Source organism: Xyrauchen texanus, chromosome 5 (genome assembly GCF_025860055.1).
Source record: "Xyrauchen texanus isolate HMW12.3.18 chromosome 5, RBS_HiC_50CHRs, whole genome shotgun sequence".
Classification (NCBI taxonomy): Eukaryota; Metazoa; Chordata; class Actinopteri; order Cypriniformes; family Catostomidae; genus Xyrauchen; species Xyrauchen texanus.
In genome coordinates this window covers 9,963,457-9,987,290 of record NC_068280.1, presented here as the reverse complement: position 1 = coordinate 9,987,290, position 23,834 = coordinate 9,963,457, and the positions used below count along the sequence as shown (strand labels likewise).

Below are 23,834 nucleotides of genomic sequence, written 5' to 3'. Positions count from 1 at the left end.
GGCGAAACGGCATTAAACATTCAGAATGATGGCACTGTAAAAGTCATTTTACAATCTAATAATTAAACCAAAAAGAACAGAGATATAAGCCCTTTAAAATACGATAATAATTCAAATCGATGCACATTTATGTTGAGCTTTTGAAAGTTGTGACAAAGTTTTTATACAAATTCCAATAAAATAAAAAAAATCCATCAAATTAAATTGAGAAATGTTCTATATTTCAATTTTTTTTACATTTATGCATTTGGCAGATGCTTTTATCCAAAGCGACTTACAGTGCACTTATCACAGGGACAATCCCCCCAGAGCAACCTGAGTTAAGGGCCTTGCTCAAGGGCCCAACAGTGGCATCTTGGTGGTGCTGGGGCTTGAACCCCCAACCTTCTGGTCAGTAACCATGAACCTCAACCACTGAGCCACCACTGCACTGTAATGAAATTGAAATGAGTAAATCTTAAAAACCTTACAATATTTTTTGGAGTTGGGAAATGTAGTGAAGGGTTGGACTTACTCATTACACTGAAAGAAAAGTGTTCTGCGTGTTTATTTATGTAGAAGTTGACAGATTCCATCTGATACTATTTAATATCTCTCAGCTGAGCTGAAAGGGTTGTAAGTTCAACTATTTTACAGTATCATTGAGGTTTTATTGCTGAATTGTTCATTTGACTGCTACTGTTGTCACACTTTTACAAGCTAATCAAGTCTTGTTAATACCAACTATATGTAAGCTGAGATAATAGACTCGTGAATACATATATTTACTAACTAATCTGGTAATGTCAAAACCCTCACCGCTCCCCTCACAAAGCTAGAGGCCCTCTAGTTTTGTTGTAATAATACATTTCAAATGTGCAACTGGGATAGTCAGGGCTTAATGCTCAGTGGAAATTTCCTCTTCAGATTCAGACAGCAGCCTTTGTTCTGGTGCATTGGCAAGTCGCTGGAAATTGGCTTGGGACACTGTTGCAATACATTGCAAATAGCAGCTTTTTCCTGAAAATAATAACAAGAAACAAAGAACATGTAACAGATCTATAATCTAAAATGCTGTCGCAAGTTATTCTCAAAACATATTCTGCTTTTAAAGGGCTGTCTTCAGTGAATAATGGAAATGGACTTGAGCGATGCACACTGTTTTATACCGATTTCTGTCTTGAATGGTCAGTAGGGTTATCTTCCTATAATTTATTCTAGAAACAAATGCATGAGCATAATGTTTTGCTCACCAACTCCAATTGGTTCACCCCATTTACTGACATTCATCAGAAATTAAGAAGTGGATAGCTTGTAACGGACATTCTTTCATCAGTGTGATGTGTATCAGTTTGTTTACACCACAACATCACCATCTTACTCCCTAATGTATTGATCATGTGTGGGGCTAAACAGATATATAAGTGGAACGATCAACTAATAACAATTTGGTGATTAGTTAACATAATTCTGCTCAGTGGTGGCATCTTGACAGAGTAAATAAAGATACAGATGTATAGTTATTGTTCTGGGGGGGTGGGGGAGGGGGGTTAAGAGGTAGTAGAGAGGTCAAAAGTGTTGTGTCAGTATGAGCAATATGAGTTATAGTTTACTTGTGTTTTTGTTGTTGTTGAATGGATTTTGCTGTCTTGGAATGAATGTGAATAAACACTAGTGGGGGAAGAAATTATATATAAAGTAGATATGCTAAAGTTTGCTCAATATGAGTGCTCTTCAGATGATGTTTTAATGATATTAGCTATGTAAGTGGTATGTCCTTGTAATAGAATTGATATTTAAACAGGATGTGGCTGCTCAGTTGATGTGTGAAACATCTATGCATTGGTTGAAAAGTGCTGTTGGGTCGTTGGCTGCCAGACAACGTACAACAGGCCATTATAAAGGTGTGTGCTGATGGTCTGCCTCACTGGGTTTCAAAACATGACTGACAATGCAAACACTTTAGCAATCAGAGTAATGTAATTATAGTCCTCTCTTTACTTAAAGTGAGACATTAGTCATGAGCAAATTTGAAAGTGAAAGATAATTCCAGAAAGTTGCATAACCCTAGTTTGTGGACTTTAGCGTCTGTGATTAAAAGAGAAAGAGAAAGTAGCTTTATATTCTATTCCAAAAATACCCGGGTGCTACTTTTTAACCCTTAGAAAGTTCCCTACCCTTACTGGAAAAACACTTGAATATTTGCCCTGTGTAAGTAAATTTACAGCTTTTGAAATCAGGATAACTGTGTTCCAGCCACACTGAAGGCATTTCCAGAGTACAAGTATGTGTTGCAATGTTGCTGGTCATTAGTCAGACATATGCATGGTAAATCTAATTTGATAAAATAGAATCACAGTTTTGTTCTTGTAAAGTACATTGTAAAAAGTGGTAACCAGTTGTTACCTTGAGGAGCTAATTCTTCCCAATCTAACCCTTAAAATGAGTTCTGCTATTGTAATTCAGTTGATTCAGTGATGTTAAATAATACTTTTGACTTGGATAAAAGTAGTTTTTTTAGATGTTATCACATGACGCACATTTATAGTTCAACTTTTGTTTAGAGTACTAACCTAATCAAATCGTCAGACTAAAGGCCTGTTCACACCAAATACAATGTGACTAAATGACAGAAATATAACTTTTTTTTTTCATCAAAACATGGAAAAAGTGGGAAAATTAACTGTTCCCCTTCCACTCACTCTATGTTGTGTTGATGTAGTGACACTAGGGGTCGCTCTTTAGAGCCCCAAAACACCTCAGATCTTTGAGAAAAGGCCAATGAGAATTGGCGAGTGGAATTTGCATGCCACTCCCCCGGATATATGGGTATAAAAGCAGCTGGAATGCCCACTCTCATTCAGATTTCTTCTTCAGAGCTGAGTGGTTGTGTAGCAGCGAGCTGAATCCCATTGCTGTTCCATTCACCTCTGGAAGAAGTATACGCTGTTGGATATACAGCACATTCCAGCGGCTTTCTCTCCTTCTGCACCATTAGAACATATTCCACTCCTGGGCGCTTCGACAGCACTACTAAAAGTGTATATATTTCTGCAAAGAGTATATTAGAGAAGCACATTGACGTGAATGCCTTTTTAAAGACGCTTCATTTTAAAGATGCCTTTCCTTCTTTTTGTGATTCCTGGATGCGGTCGTTATGTCTCCGCCTCCGATGGCCACGGGCGCTGCCTCATGAACCTGTTCTCATTGCGAGAATATGACGATGGCAATGTTGCGTTCGTGGCTTTCCTTCTTCCGGGGGAATGCCACTCCAGCCCCAACCACGATGCGTCTTCTACCTACGGGTACGTGGACGGCATGGCTGGTGCTGGAGGTATTTTGGGGAGTTCAATGGCCGCGGTCTCACTGGGTATTTCCCCGCGGACTTCCCGTTCCCCAGCACACTCGTTTGCCCCCGTTTATTTCCGAGATAAGACCAGCTCACCTCACGGCCAGCTTAACATCTCTTTTGGGGCTGCACTGCCGATGTTGGACGCCGACGACTCGACTTGGCTGCCACCTTCGGGTCTGCCCTCCCAGTGTGAGGCCGATGCAGAGCTGACCGCCATGCTTGCCCGGGTCGCCGCGAGTGTCGGGTTGGACTGGAACCCTCCGTCCTCCCCTGAGCCCTCGCCGCTAGATGATTGGTTCCTAGGTTCGGGGCGCCGCTCACTACCCAAGTGCTTCCCTTTCAGTGCTTCCGCCCTGCATGCTATGGTACTCCTGCAAGTACACCAGGCCAAGGCACTGAAAGAGATGCACGTGGTTATTCCTGATCCCGGTGTGCTGCAGGAGCTGCGCTCGGCGACTGACCTTGCCCCCCGGGCGACGAAGGTCACAGCGCGAGCACTCGGGCAGGCAGTGTCCACCTTTTTGGTCCAGTAGCGCCACCTGTGGCTGAATCTGGTCGAGCTAAGGGACGCCGACAAAGTTCGGTTTCTCAACGCGCCCATCTCCCAGATCGGCCTATTCGGCGACACCGTTGAGGACTTTGCCCATCAGTTCTCGGCAGTGAAGAAACAGACAGAGGCCATACAATACACCTTGCTCCGGCGTGGCTCAATATCCCATACCCTGTCTGCTCGCCAAGGGCGTCCCCCTGTGCCGGTGAAAGCCCAGCTGGTTCTGCCACAGCCCGAGCCCAGTTCTCAGCCCCAGTGTAGAGCCCCCCGCAGGAAGCTGACACCACCTGCCTCACGGTCTGGCACAAGGACCTGAAAGGCTCCTAAGCGCTCCTGAGATGGATGACCCAGGGAGAGAGAAGTCTGCTACGGAGCTGGTACCCAGATCACTCCATCCTCCGGTGGAGGGCCGAAAGGTAAATCCTTTGTTTCCTTTTATTTTGTGTTCGCCGCACCCCGAATAGGCTGCAGTACCCACATTGTCAAAAAGAGCGGTTTCCTCACTCCTTGGGTCACATAATAGGTGTTTATGACCGCCGATGTCATGGTGACCAGACACCGAGCACTCGCAGCCAGGGCCCTGTGAACGCGTCCAACCATGATGGCACTACATGAATACTTTTTGCAGCATTGATGAAACTGGGCAGGGGATTTACATTTCCCAGCATGCTTTGCATGGAACTGGATGGGGTGAACAAATGTTGAATTTAAGTGTTATTTTATGTACTTCTGAGCACAATGAGTATAATAGGAGGATGTTTTTTAATGTATAATGTTCTGTTATATTGGTATTTAAAAAGAGTGTTTGTTAGACTGAAGTTTTGGGGGTTACCGTTGTGGCGCTTGTGTCATCTACAAAAGTAGTTCTATCAAATTGAGAGTGCAACGGTTACACTGTCCTTACGCTTGCTCACCTGGCATATACTAATGATTACTAAAATAATTTAAGTTGGATCAACATAAGAAACTAACCTAATGAAGTTGAGTTAAAACTATACTATAACTACTACTAAATTATGTTGGCTCAATGAAAATGACTTAACGAAATTAAGTTGCTTGTAAATCAATTCTCAAATTAATTAAAAGAATGTTCTTGGTGCAATACAAGTTAAGCTATATCAACAGCATTTGTGTCATAATGTTAATTAGGCACTTAGCATTTGCTTTAAATCTTCTGTTAAAACCTGTGTATTGTTTGAACTGTAAAGTTGTTTAATCATAATTTTACAGAAATGTTAGGGTTTTAGTTTTTGTTGACATTACATCGCAATCTAACGAAGTTGTAAAATTGGCTATAACTTTACACAGAAAAGATTTTAGAAGTGATTTTATTACACTAAAATCATGTTTATACACACATCCTTTGTCTTGTGAATATACTTATGAAAAAGTGAGTATTTTACAGTAAAGAAAATTGGCCCCCATTCACTTCCATTGTAAGTGCCTCACTGGAATTTTGAGTTTTGCTTTTTTTCAAAGAAAAGGAGGAACGAGTTTAAATAATTTTTTGTGGTAATCAGCATTATGCCACAAATGCTTTCGATTGAGCTTAACTTGTATTGAACCGGGGACATTCCTTTAAGTAAGGATCACAAAATCACTTTTTTTGAGTGAAGCACCACTCATTTTCTTCAGAATCTAGTTTGCTTGTTCTTGGTGTTGAAAATGCAACAACGAAAATGTCTTAGTGTGGTTAGGCCTTTAATGTGATGTCTTGGGTTGACTGCAAAATAAGGTTCTGATCTTCATGCTAGAAACTGTAAAACTCAACATCAGTCCTTGTCTGTATGTGTCAAGTTGAAGACCTTGAGTCATCTCAGCCGACTACTTCATACAGAAGTCTGATCCCTTTTAGATTCCCTTGATGGAGGCTTCTCTAGCTAAAGGCTGGCTGTTTCAATAGCTCTGAATTCACGAGTGAGCTTTGTACAAGTTTTCCCAGGACAGCTTGGGTGTGTTGAAAGCTTTACTATGTATATTAGCACTGACTAAATACTGATTGTGATCTGCTGAGGTGAATGATGAACACACAGGGTTGAAGATATAACTCTTGAGTTAGCAAGGTTGGGTTGAACGAAGGCCTGCATTGACTTGAATCAGGAAAGGTCAATGTATGTAGTGTATATGCTTCATTATTCCCACTCTTCTTGTATGCTGGTGGTTTTTGCTCCCTTGGGCAGGATGGTTAGGGGTAATCAAGCTTTTCCTCTGCTGCCTAGATTACTGTCAGTGTTTATATTGTTCTCAACAGGGCACAAAAGTCTGGAATTGTGATCAGCGCTTAGCTAACGCACGTATATTGGAATGTGGTATAGTGGCCAATGATCTTATGTAATATATGGAGAGAGAACGAAAGACAGAGAACTGCAACAGTTTGTTTTAAGGATTGGTGCCCTATTTAGTTACTAGCGCATAACCTTCAAATGTGCTTCAGTTGTGGCTTCATTTCAGGCAGTTTCTTGTTTAATCACCAATAGATATTTCTCAGTTTTGTAGTTGTGTTGTAGATTTGTTCTCTCTAGTGACGGGGTGTTTTACCAAAGTTCAAGTGTTCTAGCTACGCTAGCTTGAGTTTCTTGATATGCCTCACTCTTTTTATATCCTGAAAGTTAGAAAACAGGAGAAAAGAGATAGTGGAAAGGGAACTGAAAAGTGGGTATCGTTGCTGTATTTTAAAAAACCCGAACCATGCTTAAGTGCACATGAGGTTCGCTGAATGCGATTCAGTGTTTTCAGTCAGAAGAAATGTAAGACTCAATCCATCTGATTACTATAAGTATTGCAAAATGGCAACTAATTTTTAATAAGTGAGTGCCACTTGAGTATTAGACTGAACTTTCTCTTGGCTATGAGAGTGACTCAATACACTATTGAAAGCGCTTTTCCTCCTCAGTGGAGGTGAAATTACCATTTGGCAGCAAGTAGAATGAACATGTCTAGTAAGTTTGGTGACAGAGGCATGATGGGTGAAGCAGGGGTGAAAAGGATGAGACATTGCACACTATGGTACCGGAAAGAAGCTGTATAGTTTCACTTCCCTTCTCTATGTGGTTGGGGTTGTCTATCTCAGTGGGATAGTGTCTCCAAGACACATTTGATGTCTGTGGGTTTCTTGCCCAGTAGATCATTTTTGAGGATCTGCATAAGGTGGCCAAGGAAACTTTCCCTAGGAATACATTGAGGTGTTTGAATAAAATATTTCCCAAACAGTGTCCCCACTGTGAACTTTGAAAGCTTTCTCTCCTCTCCCCATTTATAAATACTTTTAGACCGTTTTACCCATCCAATATCTGCGATTCCCTTCAGAGGAAAAATGGAAGCAAAGTTACGTAACTGTTTTACTGCAGTCCATCCACAGTGTATGAGAGAGGAAGGAAATGCATCTACTGCTTATTTAAGAGACAACATCTCAGACTCACAACAACACACTAACAAGGGAAATTGTTATTATGCCAAAATCAGTTTAGGGATTTTCTCCAAACAGTGCCATAAAATCCTAAACTGGTATCTTAATTACAGCAATGACCATTATGCAATAAATAAGTTCTGCAGTTCTTCCATCTGCATGATTTGCAGCTGTTAAAATCTGTTAAAACAACCCATGGTTATAAAGTCAATAATGCTCGCTGTCATTACCTGAAAAAATATCCCACTGAAGATGTCTAACTAGATGTGGAAGAGCAAGTTTTCTGATTGGTTCTTTCAATTTCATTGCTGGCTCAAGCTCATAGCTCAAGCTCATACCAGAGTAGAATTGAATGACGACAACAAAAGCTCAGGCAAGTTGGGCAGAAATTCGTTTACAGAAGCATGGAGCCCTGTCTGAATAGGGAAACCTTTTTAAATTTGTGTTTTATTACCTACAATGTAAAATAAGCAATCCAATGTTGAAACTGTGTATTCTAAATATGATTGTGGCAGTGTTTTTAACACAACAAGATTGATGGACAGCCCTTTGTGGAGCCAGTCTGTCCTCATTTTGGTTGATGTGATCAACTGGTCATGGAGACAACCACAAAAACCATTGGGAATGCGATGACTGTGAATTGTGGTGAAAGTGTTTTGACAAATGCGGCCAGCTCGGATTGTTTGTTTCACTTTCTCTGAGCATCTCACTGTTACCTTACCTGACACTGACTGCTTTAAATTAGAGGCAAACCAGTTAAAACTAGCAAAAACATTTAGACAATGAACACCTCATAAAAGGCATCGTCTGCTACTGAGAACTGTTGTCTTTTTTGTTTGCTTAGGGTCACTGTGCCAATCAGAACTATTTTCCCATGTGGATTGTTTGGTCACGGGTATTTTTCTCTGGTCATCAGTCAAGATGCTCTGGTACATTTGATCATAGTACAATCAGAAAAAGTCCCCAGAAAGAAGTATCTAAACTGGTTCCCTTCTCAGTTTTTTATGCATTCTGTACAAGAGATTTGTGACTTAGACCTGTACTCACCATATGGCGGTTCAAGTATTTTGTCAAAACATGCTACAGTGGCTGTTGTTTTGAGACATTTTACATATTCTCCTTCTTTGAATGACTAGTCAGAAGTTTCAATCTCTGTGGTGTCATTGAGCAGATAGCTCTTATCAAAATGCTTATACACAACAAAAAGGAAATTACAAAGAAAACACAACATTATTACATTTGTAATAGGCTAATTAGTGCGAGATTTTGAAATCAAAAGATATCGCATGACTTGGCTCTTGAGACTTTTATTCCCATAGAGACCAACCAATCAATTAACTAAATTACAAATCGATACAGGCATAACATTTTAGCCAGTCTTCTATCCAACACTTTTATTTTATGAAAAGAAATGTCTCATGACTGTTCACCTGTAATATGCATCCCTCATTTCTTTATAAACTCCAATGTTTTCTTCCTTCCATAGTACACAAATGATAGGTTTAGGGTTTGGGTAAGGGCTTAGACTTTATGGTTAAGTTAAGGTAGGGCTGCACGATTATAGCAAAAATCATAATTGTGGATTATTGCTCTTGATATTATAATCTCGATTATTAATGTTGATTAAAATGTTTAATTACTGTGACGTCACAAAGTAAGCAACCGTGTGGTTCTTCAGAGTAGCAGATTTCAATGGTGGATATGAGCTGCGCTCCAGTTTCTTTTAAGCATCTTTTAAGCATTATTAAGTATTGTATTGTATTTTATATTGTAATAATGTTTGTTATGGTAAGGCAAATTAAAATGATCTATGGTATAGAATAAATTGAATTATTGCTAAATTACTGCTTAAATTATTTGTCCATGTACAGTAAATAATATGGCTTATTCAGTATTTAAACTTATTAACAGCCAATTTGAATCAACCAAGTTACTGTGTTCAGTAAGCCCTTAGGTGGCTAGACAGGGAACCATTCATCCCGTTAGATCTTCAATGGTGATCTTGTTCATGTAAGATCATCGTTAGATCATTTTTGACCTCAGCGGTTGCACTATGGAACTATGGCACTATTTACACAGTTTGAGATCTGCATTTCGACACAAGCTCAGTGACGTTCCACACAATTTTCTGCACTCTCACTAATGCTCTCATTAAAAACAAAGCTGTCTAATCAGCTTAACAACTCAATTATTTACACGGCGTCTGTGCCTTGATTAGAACGGGATCGTTTTAGTTTTGTCGTGTTGCTCATTTTTGCAGTGTATTTAACATCTACATTGAAAGCGAGCGGTTCAATATGCAATGAATCCAAAATAATTACAAAGTGCTTTTCGCTCTTGTTCTACAGCTTCTTTTCAAGTGTCAGGTGATGTTTCTTCAGTATGAATTTTCGTGTGCTGCATGAACAGAGAGCTTGTGGGCATTCAGACGGTTTAAAACTTGTGCATTAGGATCAGTTGTCATTACAGATAGGACGGAGGACTAATCTAAGCGGCTCTGATTGGCCATTGCGATGTCATTGCTCAACGGACATGTTAGTGATTGTTTAGAACACTCAACCGCTGCAAAATCATGTTGTAAATAGAAACCATTGACGCAAGTGGAGCAGACAGTAAATTGAACGCTGTAATCGTCGGTTTTCACGATTACATAATCGTGGCAGCCATAATCGTAATCTCGATTCGTTTTCGATTAATTGTGCAGCCCTAGGTTTAGGTTTGGGTTACGGCTTAAACTTACATCACAATGGTCATAATTTGTTCTGAATGTGGTTTAAAACAGCATCCTGAGCTTTTGCCATTATTACACCACACGACCCCATAATTGTAAGTAGGAAAATGATTGGTTATCATTAATGTAACAATAAATATAAATACATTATGACACCAATACTTAGTGCGAGTGCTTAATGGCCGGTATTAAACAAGAAATATCAGTGCAGGATCTCTGGCATTGAGAGGGAAAGGAGTATATGCAATTGCCTGCTGCTCCAAGAGCCTCTCCCAGCCTGAACTCTTTCAACTTGCCCAACCCCCTCTTTCTTTTAATATGTAGGTCTTTGCAGATTCTTTTCATTGTCTTGAACTTTAGGGTTCTTCTAAAGCCATGCGAACATATGTTGTCATGTGTGTTTAGAGTGTGCATGTACATCTTTGTGTAAGAGGGCATTAAAATGTCAATAAGTCTATATGGTTGGAGAAGTGACATAAAACAGCCCACAAGAGCTCAGGTAATGGATGACAGTAAACCAACAGTTTTTAATGGGAATGGGTAGCAGTTGGAATAGTGCCAAGGTAAAATAGCAGCATGAACTGGAGAGATTCAGACCTCCAACAGCCAAGAAAAGTGACAGTGCTGTTTACCAGTGTATTTTGAGTTGCTATTGATATTTTAGTGTTTGTTGGCAGTTAGTTATTGATTTTCTGTTTGGATATTTACACTCATCCACTAGCATGCTTTGAATGAGTGGAGCTTTATTGGAATTTAGTGTCAGAGAGGAAGAGAGAGAGAGAGAGAGTAAGCAATGTGTTGGTGTTCAGTAGGAATCTGTGTAAAAGTGGGGTTGTTTCCCTGAGTGTCAAAAGCACCCAAATTCAGGCATATCTAGAACAAAAAGTGAAATGATGATAGGGTCAGTAAAATTCCAAGGATGTGTTTGAGACACAAGTATGAAGGGTAACACCCAGATGCGCTTATGTTACATCACATATGGTTATTTTCTACCTCCCCCTTTGTTTGCACACACAGTGTCACATGGTTGTAACTCTGCTCTTATCTACCAAAGGCATGTCCAGACATGTCCATATTGGGGAAATCACACATCTGAGGAATAACCAGTGAAAACTCAATTTCACACACATGTGTTAACAAACACACAGACATTTCTGCTTATTTTGTTATGGTGGGCACCTTCCTTTGACAGCTTTAACAGCGATTATGAATTTTATGAATTTTATTTTATTTTTCCCAATTCACAAAAAGTTGGGATAGTATAAGAATTGCTAATAAAAACAAAAGGGAGTGATTTGTAAATTATATTCACCCTTTGCTATGTTGAAAGCACTACAACTAAACATTATATGTGAATATCAATCTTCAGCAAATAATCCAGCACTTTGAGAACAATGTTCCCCAAAGACAAATTGGAACTTGGATTTTGGCCATTTCACCATCTATAGTGCACAATTTAGTTAAAAGGTTCTAGGAATATGGTCAAATTAAAAATAATAATAATAATAAATTCACAAGGCAAAACATCATATAATGTGTAGTTGTAGTGCTTTCAATAAAGCAAAGGGTGAATATAATTTACAAATAACAAATTTATGTTTTTATTACCATGTATTCATTACTGTTGTAGATTGTAGTGACAATTGTGGTTGTAGATAGTAGACTGACCCTTTAGAATTTTTACATTTGAAATGGTCATTATTTAGTAGTGGGTGACTAAAAAGATGATATATCGGTGTTTATTATTTAGTTCTTTATTAAAAGTGCAATATGTAACAATTTTCATGTAATATTCACCTTTTTTTTTGCCAATGTGTGAACGGCTTGTAACACAATTCAAAAAATGAGCAGTTCCTGGACTTCCTAGCTTGCCTATTAAAGCCTGTAGACTGTTTTCATGCGAAGGGAGCGGGTTGCTTTTGCCGGGAAAATCCAAAGGATGTGATGTTTATGTGTGCTCCCGATAGACTTGCATCTGTGCTTCTCAAAATGACAGTTGTGATGGAATCACATCAATACTGAATTGTGTCAACATATTTATGTACAGTCTATTATATAAACAGCTACTGTCATCATGCACCAAATTTATATAGGAGCTATTGATAAAGCTGGCTAGCTAGCTAATGCCGACATAGGCTATCTTATAAATGCAGTCAATTTGCAAAGAAAAGTGATTACTTCAAACTACTGTCTCGTATAGTCAGACCTATATCCAAACTTTGTTTTAGCCCTGTTACGGCACTGGAGCATCAAATATAATATACATTCTCAAAGTTTGTAGTAAAACAATCATAACTGTGTAATTTTTAATTATGCTACCTCATCTGTTAGCATTATGCCAGTGGATCAGGTTCAGTCTCTTTGTACGTTACGTCATTGTTTTGGTCGATGCTAACTCACTTGCGTCCCTCTGGAGTGTGTGCACGAGCAACCGGTAGCTGGCTGCAGTTCATTTAATGGCCACATGTGTCATTAATAACAAGGTTTTCTGAATCTTACATACTGCACCTTTAAATTTAGTGATGGCCAGGGCTGAATTGGTAATCTGGCATACCGGGCATTTTCCCGGTGGGCCGACGCACTTTGGGGCCGATCAAGGAGAACCGGGACGAAGTGCAGCCACGTTATGCAGAACGGGCCACAAAATGGCGCCGTGGTATGCAGAAAAGGACAGTGAAACTTACGCCACTAAAGTAATGCAAGTTTTCAAAAGTTTCGCACAATTTCAAAACTGGCCAAGAGAACAATATTTCAAGTTCAATAGTTCAAGAAAATATTTTGTCTTTCATTACAAAGAAGAGAACAGAAGGTAAGATATTGCTATGACGATTGTACAGTTACAACATCTACATGTTTTTAATTCAACCAGTTTTCATGGTTTCGCCAATAAAATACTTTTGTGTGTAGAACCACTTTTTTGCACTTGTGCATTTGTGTTCTAAAATTTAAATCATATTAAAAACGCTTTTGTCCATGTCGATGGTAGCCATCGTTGTCCATCAAAACCGTAAAACAGAGCGGACACCTTTTGACCCTCAAGACTGAGCATTACGTTTTAAAAAAATCTGATATTCATTTTGACATTTTTATGAAAAGTCATATTTTGTTCAATTGATGTGGAGGATATTCTTAACTAAAAAATTCATAAAATGTTTTAAAAAAAATTTCTTTACCTTGACAAATGTGTTTGAAAGCTTTTGGAAATTATTGATTAAATTGTTTATACTCTCATGTATTCAAGGTTCAAAGAACGTATTACAAACAATCACTAAATAAAATGTTTAAGCCGTTACCTTCAGAGCTGACTGTTTTGATGTAGCTATGTGGCCATGTTTTCTGACGTCAAACAAAGAATATACAAACTAGTTCACTTGAGGCTAATCCCATTCTGTCCACATCTCATTCTAGCCACTTCAGGTGCTGGGGAAGTGGAAGGGATAGGCTTTTAGAACCTTCTATGCTTCTACGCTATGATGAAATCAGAATCCCATGCTGCATTGCAATATATACAAAATGGTGGCGTGCATAGATGGCAAGCAACTTTGCGATCCCATCTTATTTATCATAATCAATCATTATAAACAAATTAAAACCACATATGTTTTATAATGTATAATATGATCTTCAGTGCATCTGCTGTGTATGGTAAAACATTTCTAATTACAGCGTGCATTAAAGATTTCACGCTGGGGAATCCATCAGTGCTGGAAAAACTCACATGCTAAAAAGTTCAATAATTACAGTATAATTCTAATACATACAATATAAAATAATAATTCATATAATTACACTGCATTACATTATTACAGTATCAAAAAGTGGCTTTAGAAGGCAATATGTTGTTTATTTTCATGTTATCGAACATAAGTGTATCATTTGCCTACAATCCACAGCAATCTATTTTGCAATTGAATTCATCAATCTGTCCAAAATAGATTTATTATAAGGGCTTGTCTAAGGACTCGTCAATATACACCTGTGTCGGACCGACCCTTTTGGAGCGTCTCACCTTGGCTGTGTCGCATCATACAGCGTTTTAATGTCGCTGTGCCAAGTTAAACGTAGTTTTAAACATAGAAAATCACATCTTGAGATCCATTTGCATTTGGAAAGCACTTCATCCAGCTTTGTTTGATTGATTGACTGCGTTGCCATCTTGTGCTGACACTAGTGTCAATCAAGCCTGAGTTTGATTTGTTCTCTGTACAGGTCCTGTTGTGTTCACAGCTGGATTTTAGCTTACAGCCCAGTGCTAAAAACAGGTGGTACTTCAAGCTTGAAATGCTCAAAGTGTTTGAATATTCTATGTTATGGTCTGGGGACATGATTAATTGTGGTAATTTTTTAAATAATAAATTGTTCTGAATTAACATATTAAATTGACAGCCCTAGATATTTTCGATTGTGTTTTAGTTTGAGAGTTTTGCAAGGCAGAAATGAATATCTTGTGTAATAGAAATAAACATGAACGTTCAGAAGGGATTGGGTCAAATCAAAGCTGCACTGAATCTCAGTAGATTAGTTAACACTAATTTCCCACAGATAGATAGTGTTGGTATTGCTTAATAGCTCCAGCAGGACCAATGTTCTCAAACTCTCTCCTCTGGAATATTACATCCAGGGCCCATAGCACAGCAAAATGCATTAATGAGTTTATTCATTGGTCTGTTGGGTGCATGAACAGTTGTTGTGGAAACGGTCCAGAAATCAAGCTTAGCCAAGTATCAAATAATAGTCATATTGAGGAGAGCATATGTGCATTGGCAGGCAAGCTGATTATTTCCCCTATATATGTGGATCAAACCTCTTAAGATTGAATTGACACAGCATTGAAGAATTACTGCACTAATGGACACATGGTCAGCTTGGTTGCACACTGGTATTTAGTTTGTTGATTGATGAATCACTCTCTGATGTTTCTCTCTGTCCTCTCCCTCTCATTCACTTGTTCCCCCCTCCCCACCTACCTGGAAACCTTTTCTTGCTGTCCTTTTCTCCAGGTTATCCATGACCTCAGATTTTCAGCATTACAGTTTCAGGATGCCAAATATAGGGTTCCAAAACCTTCCCCTCAATATCTACATCGTCGTGTTTGGGACGGCCATTTTTGTCTTCATTCTCAGTCTTCTCTTTTGCTGCTATTTGATTCGGTAAGTCAACCAGGTTCTTCTTTCTGTGCGGCAGGAGAATTTGTTTTAACAAGCTCCAAAATTCAATACATTTTCTTTTTATCTCTTCAGCCTGTTACTGGGTTGAAAATCCTTGCTTTATTCCCTAAATATACAGGCTACAATACAGAACTGAATTATTTCATAGCCAAAGCACATTGAAACGTAATTTGCATCAGGATTGCTGGAACATTTTTCCAACCAATCTATCAACCCTGCTGAAATGACCAGCATTCCTGGTCACCAGAAAATGTTACCATGCTTTTTCATTTGTTTTACTAACAAGACTTCCTTGGTCAACCAGCTACACTTAATGACTGTGCTGGTCCACAAGCTAAGCCAGCACCAAACCAGCATGGAAATTCATACTGGTATGAGCTGATCTTTTCAGAAGGGATTTAATTTGGTTGGAAAAAAAAAATAGCTAATTTACCTCAACAAATGTACCACAAAACTAAAATGAACATAGTTATTTAGGAATGTCATGTGCTGACCTGAAAATCACATTATTCACTATCTTGTCACAAACACTAGGGTTAAAACTGGAGTACCGTTGTTCATCCAGTCAAATGTTTCATGCACCATATTTAAAGGAAAATTTAGAAAATGATGGGAGTTTAAAACACGTCCGTGAGAGTATAGAAGAAATCTGACAGATGGTGAAGAAACAGAAGTTCTCTTTCATCTTCACGCCATACCAGGAAGCATTTATCATGCTGACTTTTAAGTCTGAACCAACTTAGAATTTCAGAGCCATACCTTAATCATTAGCACTTGCTCAAAAAAGTAAAAAGAGAAAAATGAGCAACTTCATTGAATTCCACAGCAAATATTGCTTGCTAAATAAAGAGAAGGTTTGCTTTGAAATAGGGCATAAAACTGGCAGTAGCTGCTCTATTCCTACCTTTTTATTTATAGAGAAGCTAATGGGAAGCTAATGCTAATCCCATTAACATTTAACACAGCACCAAGTTTGTTTGGTTGTTGTTTTTTTCTTACTGCAATGCAGTATTTTCTCAGGCAACTAGGGGTAGTGTGTTCAGCTTGTAAACAAAGTCCTAAGCATTGCAAATTGTATAAAAAGTTAGTTGTATGGCATTTTGGAAGAATTTCATAAATTACTTGTGCCTGCAATGGTTTTCCTTTTCAGAAATCTGATGCATGTCCATATATGTATTATATTAAATTAGCATAGTGAATGTCATTGAACAAGTGGAAAATTACATAATACTTCATTTGAATTTTATATTATATAAAATTATAGTTTATATATTGGCATAAATGTACATATTCAAAGTTCATGATGATATGGGAAATATACAGTATGTTTCATATACGAAAGCAGCCATTTATAGAGTATTTTGTAATATATGTTGCATATAAATGTATGTGACTTTTTTATAAGTGAAAACCTTACATAGACATACATACATATATATATATATATATATATATATATATATATATGTATGTATATATATATGTATACTGTTTATATATGTGTGTGTGTGTGTGTGTGTGTGTGTGTGTGTGTGTGTGTGTGTGTGTGTGTGTGTGTGTGTGTAAGTGGGAGTTTTAGAGATATTGCCATATATGAGATTTCCATATGGGTTGTTACTTTTGGTGGTTTATGTGTTTTCAATGCAAAGTTGTCTAACAAAGATTTTCATTAGGAGTGAGAAGGTCAGACAGCACAGTTTGGAGAAGCTAAGAGAACTACTGACTTGATAATCTGAAATGAAAATAAAACCCCCACCATTACAAGCTCTCTCTGCTTGAAATTGATCTGTAGTTTCCATTTAGATGGTTTTTAAAACTTCTTAGTTGCACAATCACTGATCTCGAAGCGGCTTAGTTGCACAATCACACATCGTTGCATTTTTTACTTTGAGGAAGTGACATTCTTATAGAGACTTCCTTTATAGATTGAGTGAACTCTACAGCAGCTGCTCGTGTTAAGAGCATAGCTGGACTTTAATTTCTTTCTAGTTAGAATGAACCCTGTAATTAAAAACAGCCAAATTGACCACTCATGGGTTAAGGCTAACAAATAGAATTTGGCTATATTTGGAAGGTCAAACTGTTGAATCGAGACAATATCTTTAAAGGCCTTCATGAACGTAAAGCAACCCTTTAAGACTTCAGGTCAAGGTTATGTTATAGATAAGGGCAGCCCATTCCCCATTGGCTATTGAAGCAATCTGGGCTACTGTCATCCATACAAATTTGTCCTGAGAACTTTTTCTATGAGGTCATTCCTGGCAGCAGCTTTAACACGCAATTGTGTAGCATCTCTTACTTAAAACCTCCCCCTCACTATTTATTCAAGTAGCCTTTAATATTAATATAGAGTCTTATCCTGAATAAAAAAAAAATGTCAGATTACTAAGTCATTGATAAAAAGAGTTTGTATTTAGCCCAGATTTCAAACTTCTAAAGATGCAGTCTCCCTTGCATCCCATAATTTCACAAAGATGCGCAACTGCCTCGTTCAGTAAACCAGCACTTAACATTGAATATGTCCCCGTCACGAAAACACACAACACTAAACTAAAATCACACAAAAAATAACTAAAAAATATCACACAATGGCCCCAAAAATTATTAACACAATTAAGACACACTTCAAATTTATGAATGGCATTGCGTTGAAAAACTAAACACCATTTTGCAAACAAAAACAGATTAATGTGGACGTTGCCTCAAAAGTTTGGGGTCACTTGCCTGACCTTTTGATCTAAAGGTGTGTGCTTAATTGTTTGAAATTAGTTTTGTAGACAAAAATATAATTGTGCCAACATATTAATTAATTTAATTAGAAAACAAAAATTTTATTAAAAAAAAAAAAAGTATTTGAAATGGATCACTTGGACTGAATAATTAAGAAATGCCCAGCATATAGATGGGAACTCCTTCAATACTGTTTATATTAAAACATGTATGATATTTTGTTATCTCATGCAATGAAAATCATACATTAATAAAAGTGGCCTGAGTATCCACATAGTTTTGGGGCCATTCATTGTAAATCCAACAAACTGCACTGAAATATTGATACTGTAGACCAGCATAGTACAATGGAAATTGCAACAATTGCACATTCAGCAAGTACCAAACTAGTACCACCCCACCTAGCTAAATTTTTCACTATATTTTTAGATTGCTATTTTTCACCACTACATTTACCTTTCGAGTCGCTGAAACAATAGGGGAGGCAGAGTGCTTATTCACACTTTTGCATTTGACAGAACAGAGTCATTTCAGTTTATAAAAGGCTGCTCTTTAAAAAATCATAACGAAGTGATCTGTGGAGCACATCTCTTGACCCCATTTATTTGTAGCTGTAAACAGCTATTTCATTAAGGAACATCAGAGCCTGAATCAAGGACCTCCAGATTGTTGAGTTGTGCGACTCTGTGGGCATTCTAAATGTGAAAGATGAGATCGAGTAAACTCGTGAAGGACATCGTGATTCAGAACACACACATAGCCTGACACAAAACGGCACGTAGCAAGAACACACCAGTTATAACACATGAATGTGAAATGCCCTGGTGTCTGGTGAAGACACACTTAGAGGAGAAAAGGGGTGAGAGGGGCAGTGTTTGTCTAGCGCAGCCAAAATTCACACACGTCCGGCATTGGTACAGCTATTAACAAGTCATGCTGGGTGCTTTGTTATTTTACAACTTGGGGGAATGGTCACAAGGTGGTTTTCAGTGTGATGAACTGTAACACTACACTAACAATGTGTGAAAAGTGACCACGTCACGATTGCCTGTAACTTGTCCAACAGCAGTTCATCTTGGCCTAGCCACCCTAAAGGCCTGTTCACACTGACAACGATTTTATCGCTGGAGTTCACCAGGTTAGGGTTGCATGGGATTTAAAATGGTACAGTATCCTCTTGTTGTTAATTAAAACATATTAAAGTATGCTTCCATTAGCAAAATGTAATATAATGTGAGAGTTTTTAAATGTAATCAAAGACCATTTGAAAATAATAATAAAAAAATCCTCTATATGGCCGTGTGACCTTTAAACAGCAGAAGGATGTAATTTAATTAAATATTATACGGTCACATGAGCTGCACGTCACAGTATGAATAAGAGGCGCCTATCTGCCCTGTCATCTCCTTCACACACACACAGGCATGCACACAAACACATACACAAAGCATCAAACACTAATGCTTGATTGTCATGCAGTGTGTCCAATAGTATCCATCTACAGAGCCACAGATCAATGTGTTGAGTGTATAAATGGCTACGAACTCTCAGATTAACTCTTTCTCCATTGCAGCTTGGAGATTTCAGCTCACATGTCACAGAGAACTTGATATAATGAAGTCTTCACAAACAGGAAAACTTCAAAGTTCTTTCAAAATAAAAGTCCTGCTGAAATGAGAGCTCTATTAAACTGATTGTGTGAAATTGAAGACATTACGACAGAATTTTGTGTTTTATATTTTCATCTGATTACAGCTGTAGAGTATGCATTTGATTTTGATCATAACATTTAATTAAAACATCCAGAAAAAATTAAAACTGTGTATGCGCCGGCGAACCCCAGCCAAGCACATCAAATGTGGCGGAAAAGATTGTGCATTCATCAAAAAGTGTCATGGAAAGCGAAGTTCCAGACTCGTTGGCTGGTGACGATATGCAGGTACTGCAGTAAAAAACCTAGCTTTAGCCGGTAAAACATACTTTGTAACAAGATCATGCGGTTTTAAACATGAAAGTCTCACAACGCACTCAAAGAGTAAACGACATGCAGTGTGCCTTGATAGTTTAATGGCTTCAAACAAACTAAATTAAACCCTGAGGAATCTACAATGCAAAAGTGTTTCAAACTCAAAATAAAAAGAATGACAGTGCAGAGAGATGTGAGCTTTCTGTGACAATGAATACAGCATAATATATCGCAAAGGAGGAATTGAGTTTCACTCAGATGAAGCCACTAAGAGACTGTTGTGCATGAAAATGCCAGGAGATCAACAGATACAGAAAAACCCAAAACATGTTAATGTCAAAAATCACAGAGATCACCCATTTTTTTACGCATTCTGATGGTGGATGTAAACATTAACTGAAGCTCCTGTCCTATATCTGCGTTATTTTATGCATTGCACTGCATGATTGGCTGATTAGATAATCGCATGAATAAGTAGGTTTACAGGTGTTCCTAATAAAGTTTCAGTGAGTATATATTAACATTTTTCACTCCCATTGTTAGTTGCATCGCGTCAATGCATACTTGTGAGAAGTAACTTTTCTTAACTTTGTCGAGTCGCTGGACTTCGGGTCATCGGTGGTTGCTGTCGCTCATGGTACTGAAAATGGCTAACTCTGACTGATGCTCAGTGCATTTAAATGTTTGATTTCAGTGGGACAACAACAATATCTAGATGTCACGTAAACGCATTAGTCTGATTGATATCATACAGTCCGAGTTTTGCGAAGTCAGACTAACAGACCTAGATGATGCAATTGTAGATTGGCTTCGTCCAGCATAAATACAAGTTAATCCGCCCACAATTGGCCTTGGCATAGTGTGCATGCTCCGAAAGACATAGGTGAGGCACAACGTTTATTTAACCTGCCATATTTGAAGTCCTGCCATCACATATTCGATTACTCATTGTGTCATGTATTCTTGGACAAACAGATGAAGACTGCAGCTTGACTATTCAAAAACCTGCTTAGCTCGATTAGAACTGCACATGTAAACATACTGAATGATTGACTTCCAGTTGCTTTGTCACTGTCAGTGTGAACACCCCTTAAAACAGAAAAAAAGCGCTGCTTCCTACCACTTTATCCCCCTCCTCCACTGAAGGGAGTGTCTGCACCTTACCTGCTGGTCTTTTTCAGAATGTCAGTTTCTCTCCTAGACTGTGCTGCCTGTTTTACAGGTCCCTCTCACTCTGCTGGGAGAGGTTAAGCTTACTTGTAATTGAGGTAAATTTTACAACACATCTCCATTCTCATATCTATCTAACTGTTTTCTTTCTTCATTTGATAGATGTTTTTCCCCCTGAATGTGTTTTCTCTTACATGAACTATATTGATTTTTGTGCCAAGGAGACTTTTGTAGGATGCTTCAGTATTGTATGCTGTGTTCACAAGCGTCTCTCCGATGTACTGATAGATTGAATGGTCAGGTTCTGACTCTAAAGTGTTTATAGTTAAATGTGTTTTGTCATGTGGATGCAAAAATGAAAAGGAAACAATTAAAAAAGGCCAAGACTAATGTATTATAATAGATTAATACTTCTGCTCTAACAGTCTAACAGGCATTAATGGTGTTCATGGTGCAGTATGCATGTACACAAGTTAAAGACTAAACAGTGTGGATGGCGCTTGCTGATTTTCTTTAAAAAGCCTTTTTTCGTACACTAAGAGAGTTTTCCATCGTGCCTGACACATTCCAGTTTTTTTTTCAAACAACACCAGTTTGAATGTCACACATTGTGTAAAACGTTGTCATGCCAGCCTGGACAATCTGATCCATGCAGGCTGAAATCTGAAGTCAGCTCAAGCTTAATCAGACAATAAAAGACACAAAGCTTGTTAAAATGATTCAGCTGAAGTTTTAACATGGCAGATCGTAGTACTGTTCAAACGGGATGCAGCCAATGTAAAGGGTTCAAGGAGGTTCTTATCATTTGATAAAGCCATTAAGTTAGCCACATAGATTAAAGGGGATGTAAAGGGAGGAGATTGTATGATTAAGCTCAAGCTCGGAGGATAAACTTGTAGTTGGCATTCAGTAAATGTTTAATACAAAATGCGAACATAAAAAAATATTCAAAATTCTTTGTAAATGTTCATCATGACCTTTTGAGTACTGAAAGCTACAATTTGTTGTCGTCGGATTATGACTGAAAAATAGGATCCATCCATGTGTTGACCATATACATCTGGAATAATTATACAGATGGCACTTAGAGGTCCAGAACCAAGGGTGATGCACTGAATTTTTCCTTGGCTGTGTTTACACACCCAAGAAATCTGAAAATAGCTGCCATTTAAAATGGTTTATAGCTGTGCCTGTATTTCAGAATCATGGTTTAAGGTGATGATTTTGGCCTTTGTTGATGTTTTGGTGCCATTAATGTCTCCAAACAGGTCCTTGAGAATTCTTTGTCACTCATTGAACTTTTTAAATTCCTTTTAAACTAACATGAAGATTTCTTTTCTATAGGTTACGCCACCAGGCACACAAAGAGCTCTATGCATACAAGCAGGTAATATCATATTTTACTATAACCTATGGTAATTTTACTGAATGATGCCGTTTAGGCGCAAGGGATGTTTCTACTCCTTTTTCATGCAATTTCAAACATTCAGGTTATAGAATGAGCTTCCAAAATGTGGTAGGATTTTACTAAAGCTACATTTGATCTGATTATGTCATTATCTTTTCTGTCCACAGGTTATTCAAAAGGAAAAGGTCAAAGAATTAAACTTACATGAGGTGAGTGCCCTCTTGCATTTCATTCAGCTGTACATAAATTGACTTTTAGTGGCAGGACAATTGATGTATAATTATATTTAAAAAAATATATATAATATTAAATGCAAGAATAATGTATTTTACTGTTGTATGCTATCTTAGTATGTGCTGAAAGCAGACTTTTAATGTTAATTGTAAAAAAAATGTCCTTAAAATGTTAAGTAGACTGTTCACTCAAAAATTCTATTTCCATTTATTTACATAATTACTTTTTTCTGCTGAACACAAGTGTTGTTTTTAAGAAGAATATCTCAGCTCTGTAGATCCGTACAATGCAAGTGAATGGTGACCAGACTTTTGAAGCTCCAAAAATCACATAAATGCAGCATAAAATAATCCAAATGACCCCAGTGGTATAATATATGTCTTCTGAAGCAATGCAATCACTTTGGATGAGAAACTGACCAATATTTCAATCCTTTTTTACTATAAATCTCCACATTCACTTTTACTTTCTGATTGTAAAAGTGAAAGTAACGGTAGAGATTTATAGTAAAAATATTAAATATTAATCTTTCTCACCCACACCTATTAAATCGCTTCTGAAGACATATGTTAAACCACTGGATCACTTTTATGCTGCCTTTATGTGATTTATGGAGCTTGAAAGTTCAGGTCAACATTTACTTGCATTGTATAGACCCAAAGAGCTGAGATATTCTTCTAAAAATCTTTGTTTGTGTTCTGCAGAAGAAAGAAAGTCAAACACATCTGGGATGGCATGAGGTTGAGTAAATGATGAACATTTTCATTTTTGGGTGAACTACCCTTTAAGGATGCAAAAATGACTACAAAACGTTAAGCTTTAGAGAACAAGCTCAATCAAGAATATGTGAGCTGTTAAACATAGTATATTGATATTGATATTTACTAAAATTATGTTCAGTAAATGGTGGGTGACCTTTTTATTGGCAATAATTTCCATTAGACCTACACAGCATTCTTGGGCTCATTTTTCTTTGGAAAAGTATGTACAGTATATGGTTTTAGTAGGTATATTTCTGGTGTCTAACTGGTTAAGCCACACAACACAACATATTTGAATCTGCACCAAGCAGTTAGTTGAGATTGAGAATGAGCCTTATCACTGCCTAGTTACACAGTAATCACGGTAACCGACTGAGTT

General features: G+C 37.8%; 1 protein-coding gene across 2 annotated transcripts in view; it reads left to right on the top strand.

The window, feature by feature from the left end:
• LOC127643588 (RING finger protein 24) overlaps positions 1-23,834 on the top strand; it is a 45,958-nt gene that overhangs the window by 7,722 nt on the left and 14,402 nt on the right. For both annotated transcript variants that reach the window (XM_052126374.1, XM_052126375.1), the window contains exons 2-4: positions 15,019-15,168; positions 22,397-22,439; positions 22,628-22,669. In XM_052126374.1, the coding sequence (XP_051982334.1) occupies positions 15,026-15,168; positions 22,397-22,439; positions 22,628-22,669 (228 nt within the window). In that variant the 5' untranslated portion in view covers positions 15,019-15,025. The remainder of the gene's footprint in view (positions 1-15,018; positions 15,169-22,396; positions 22,440-22,627; positions 22,670-23,834) is intronic.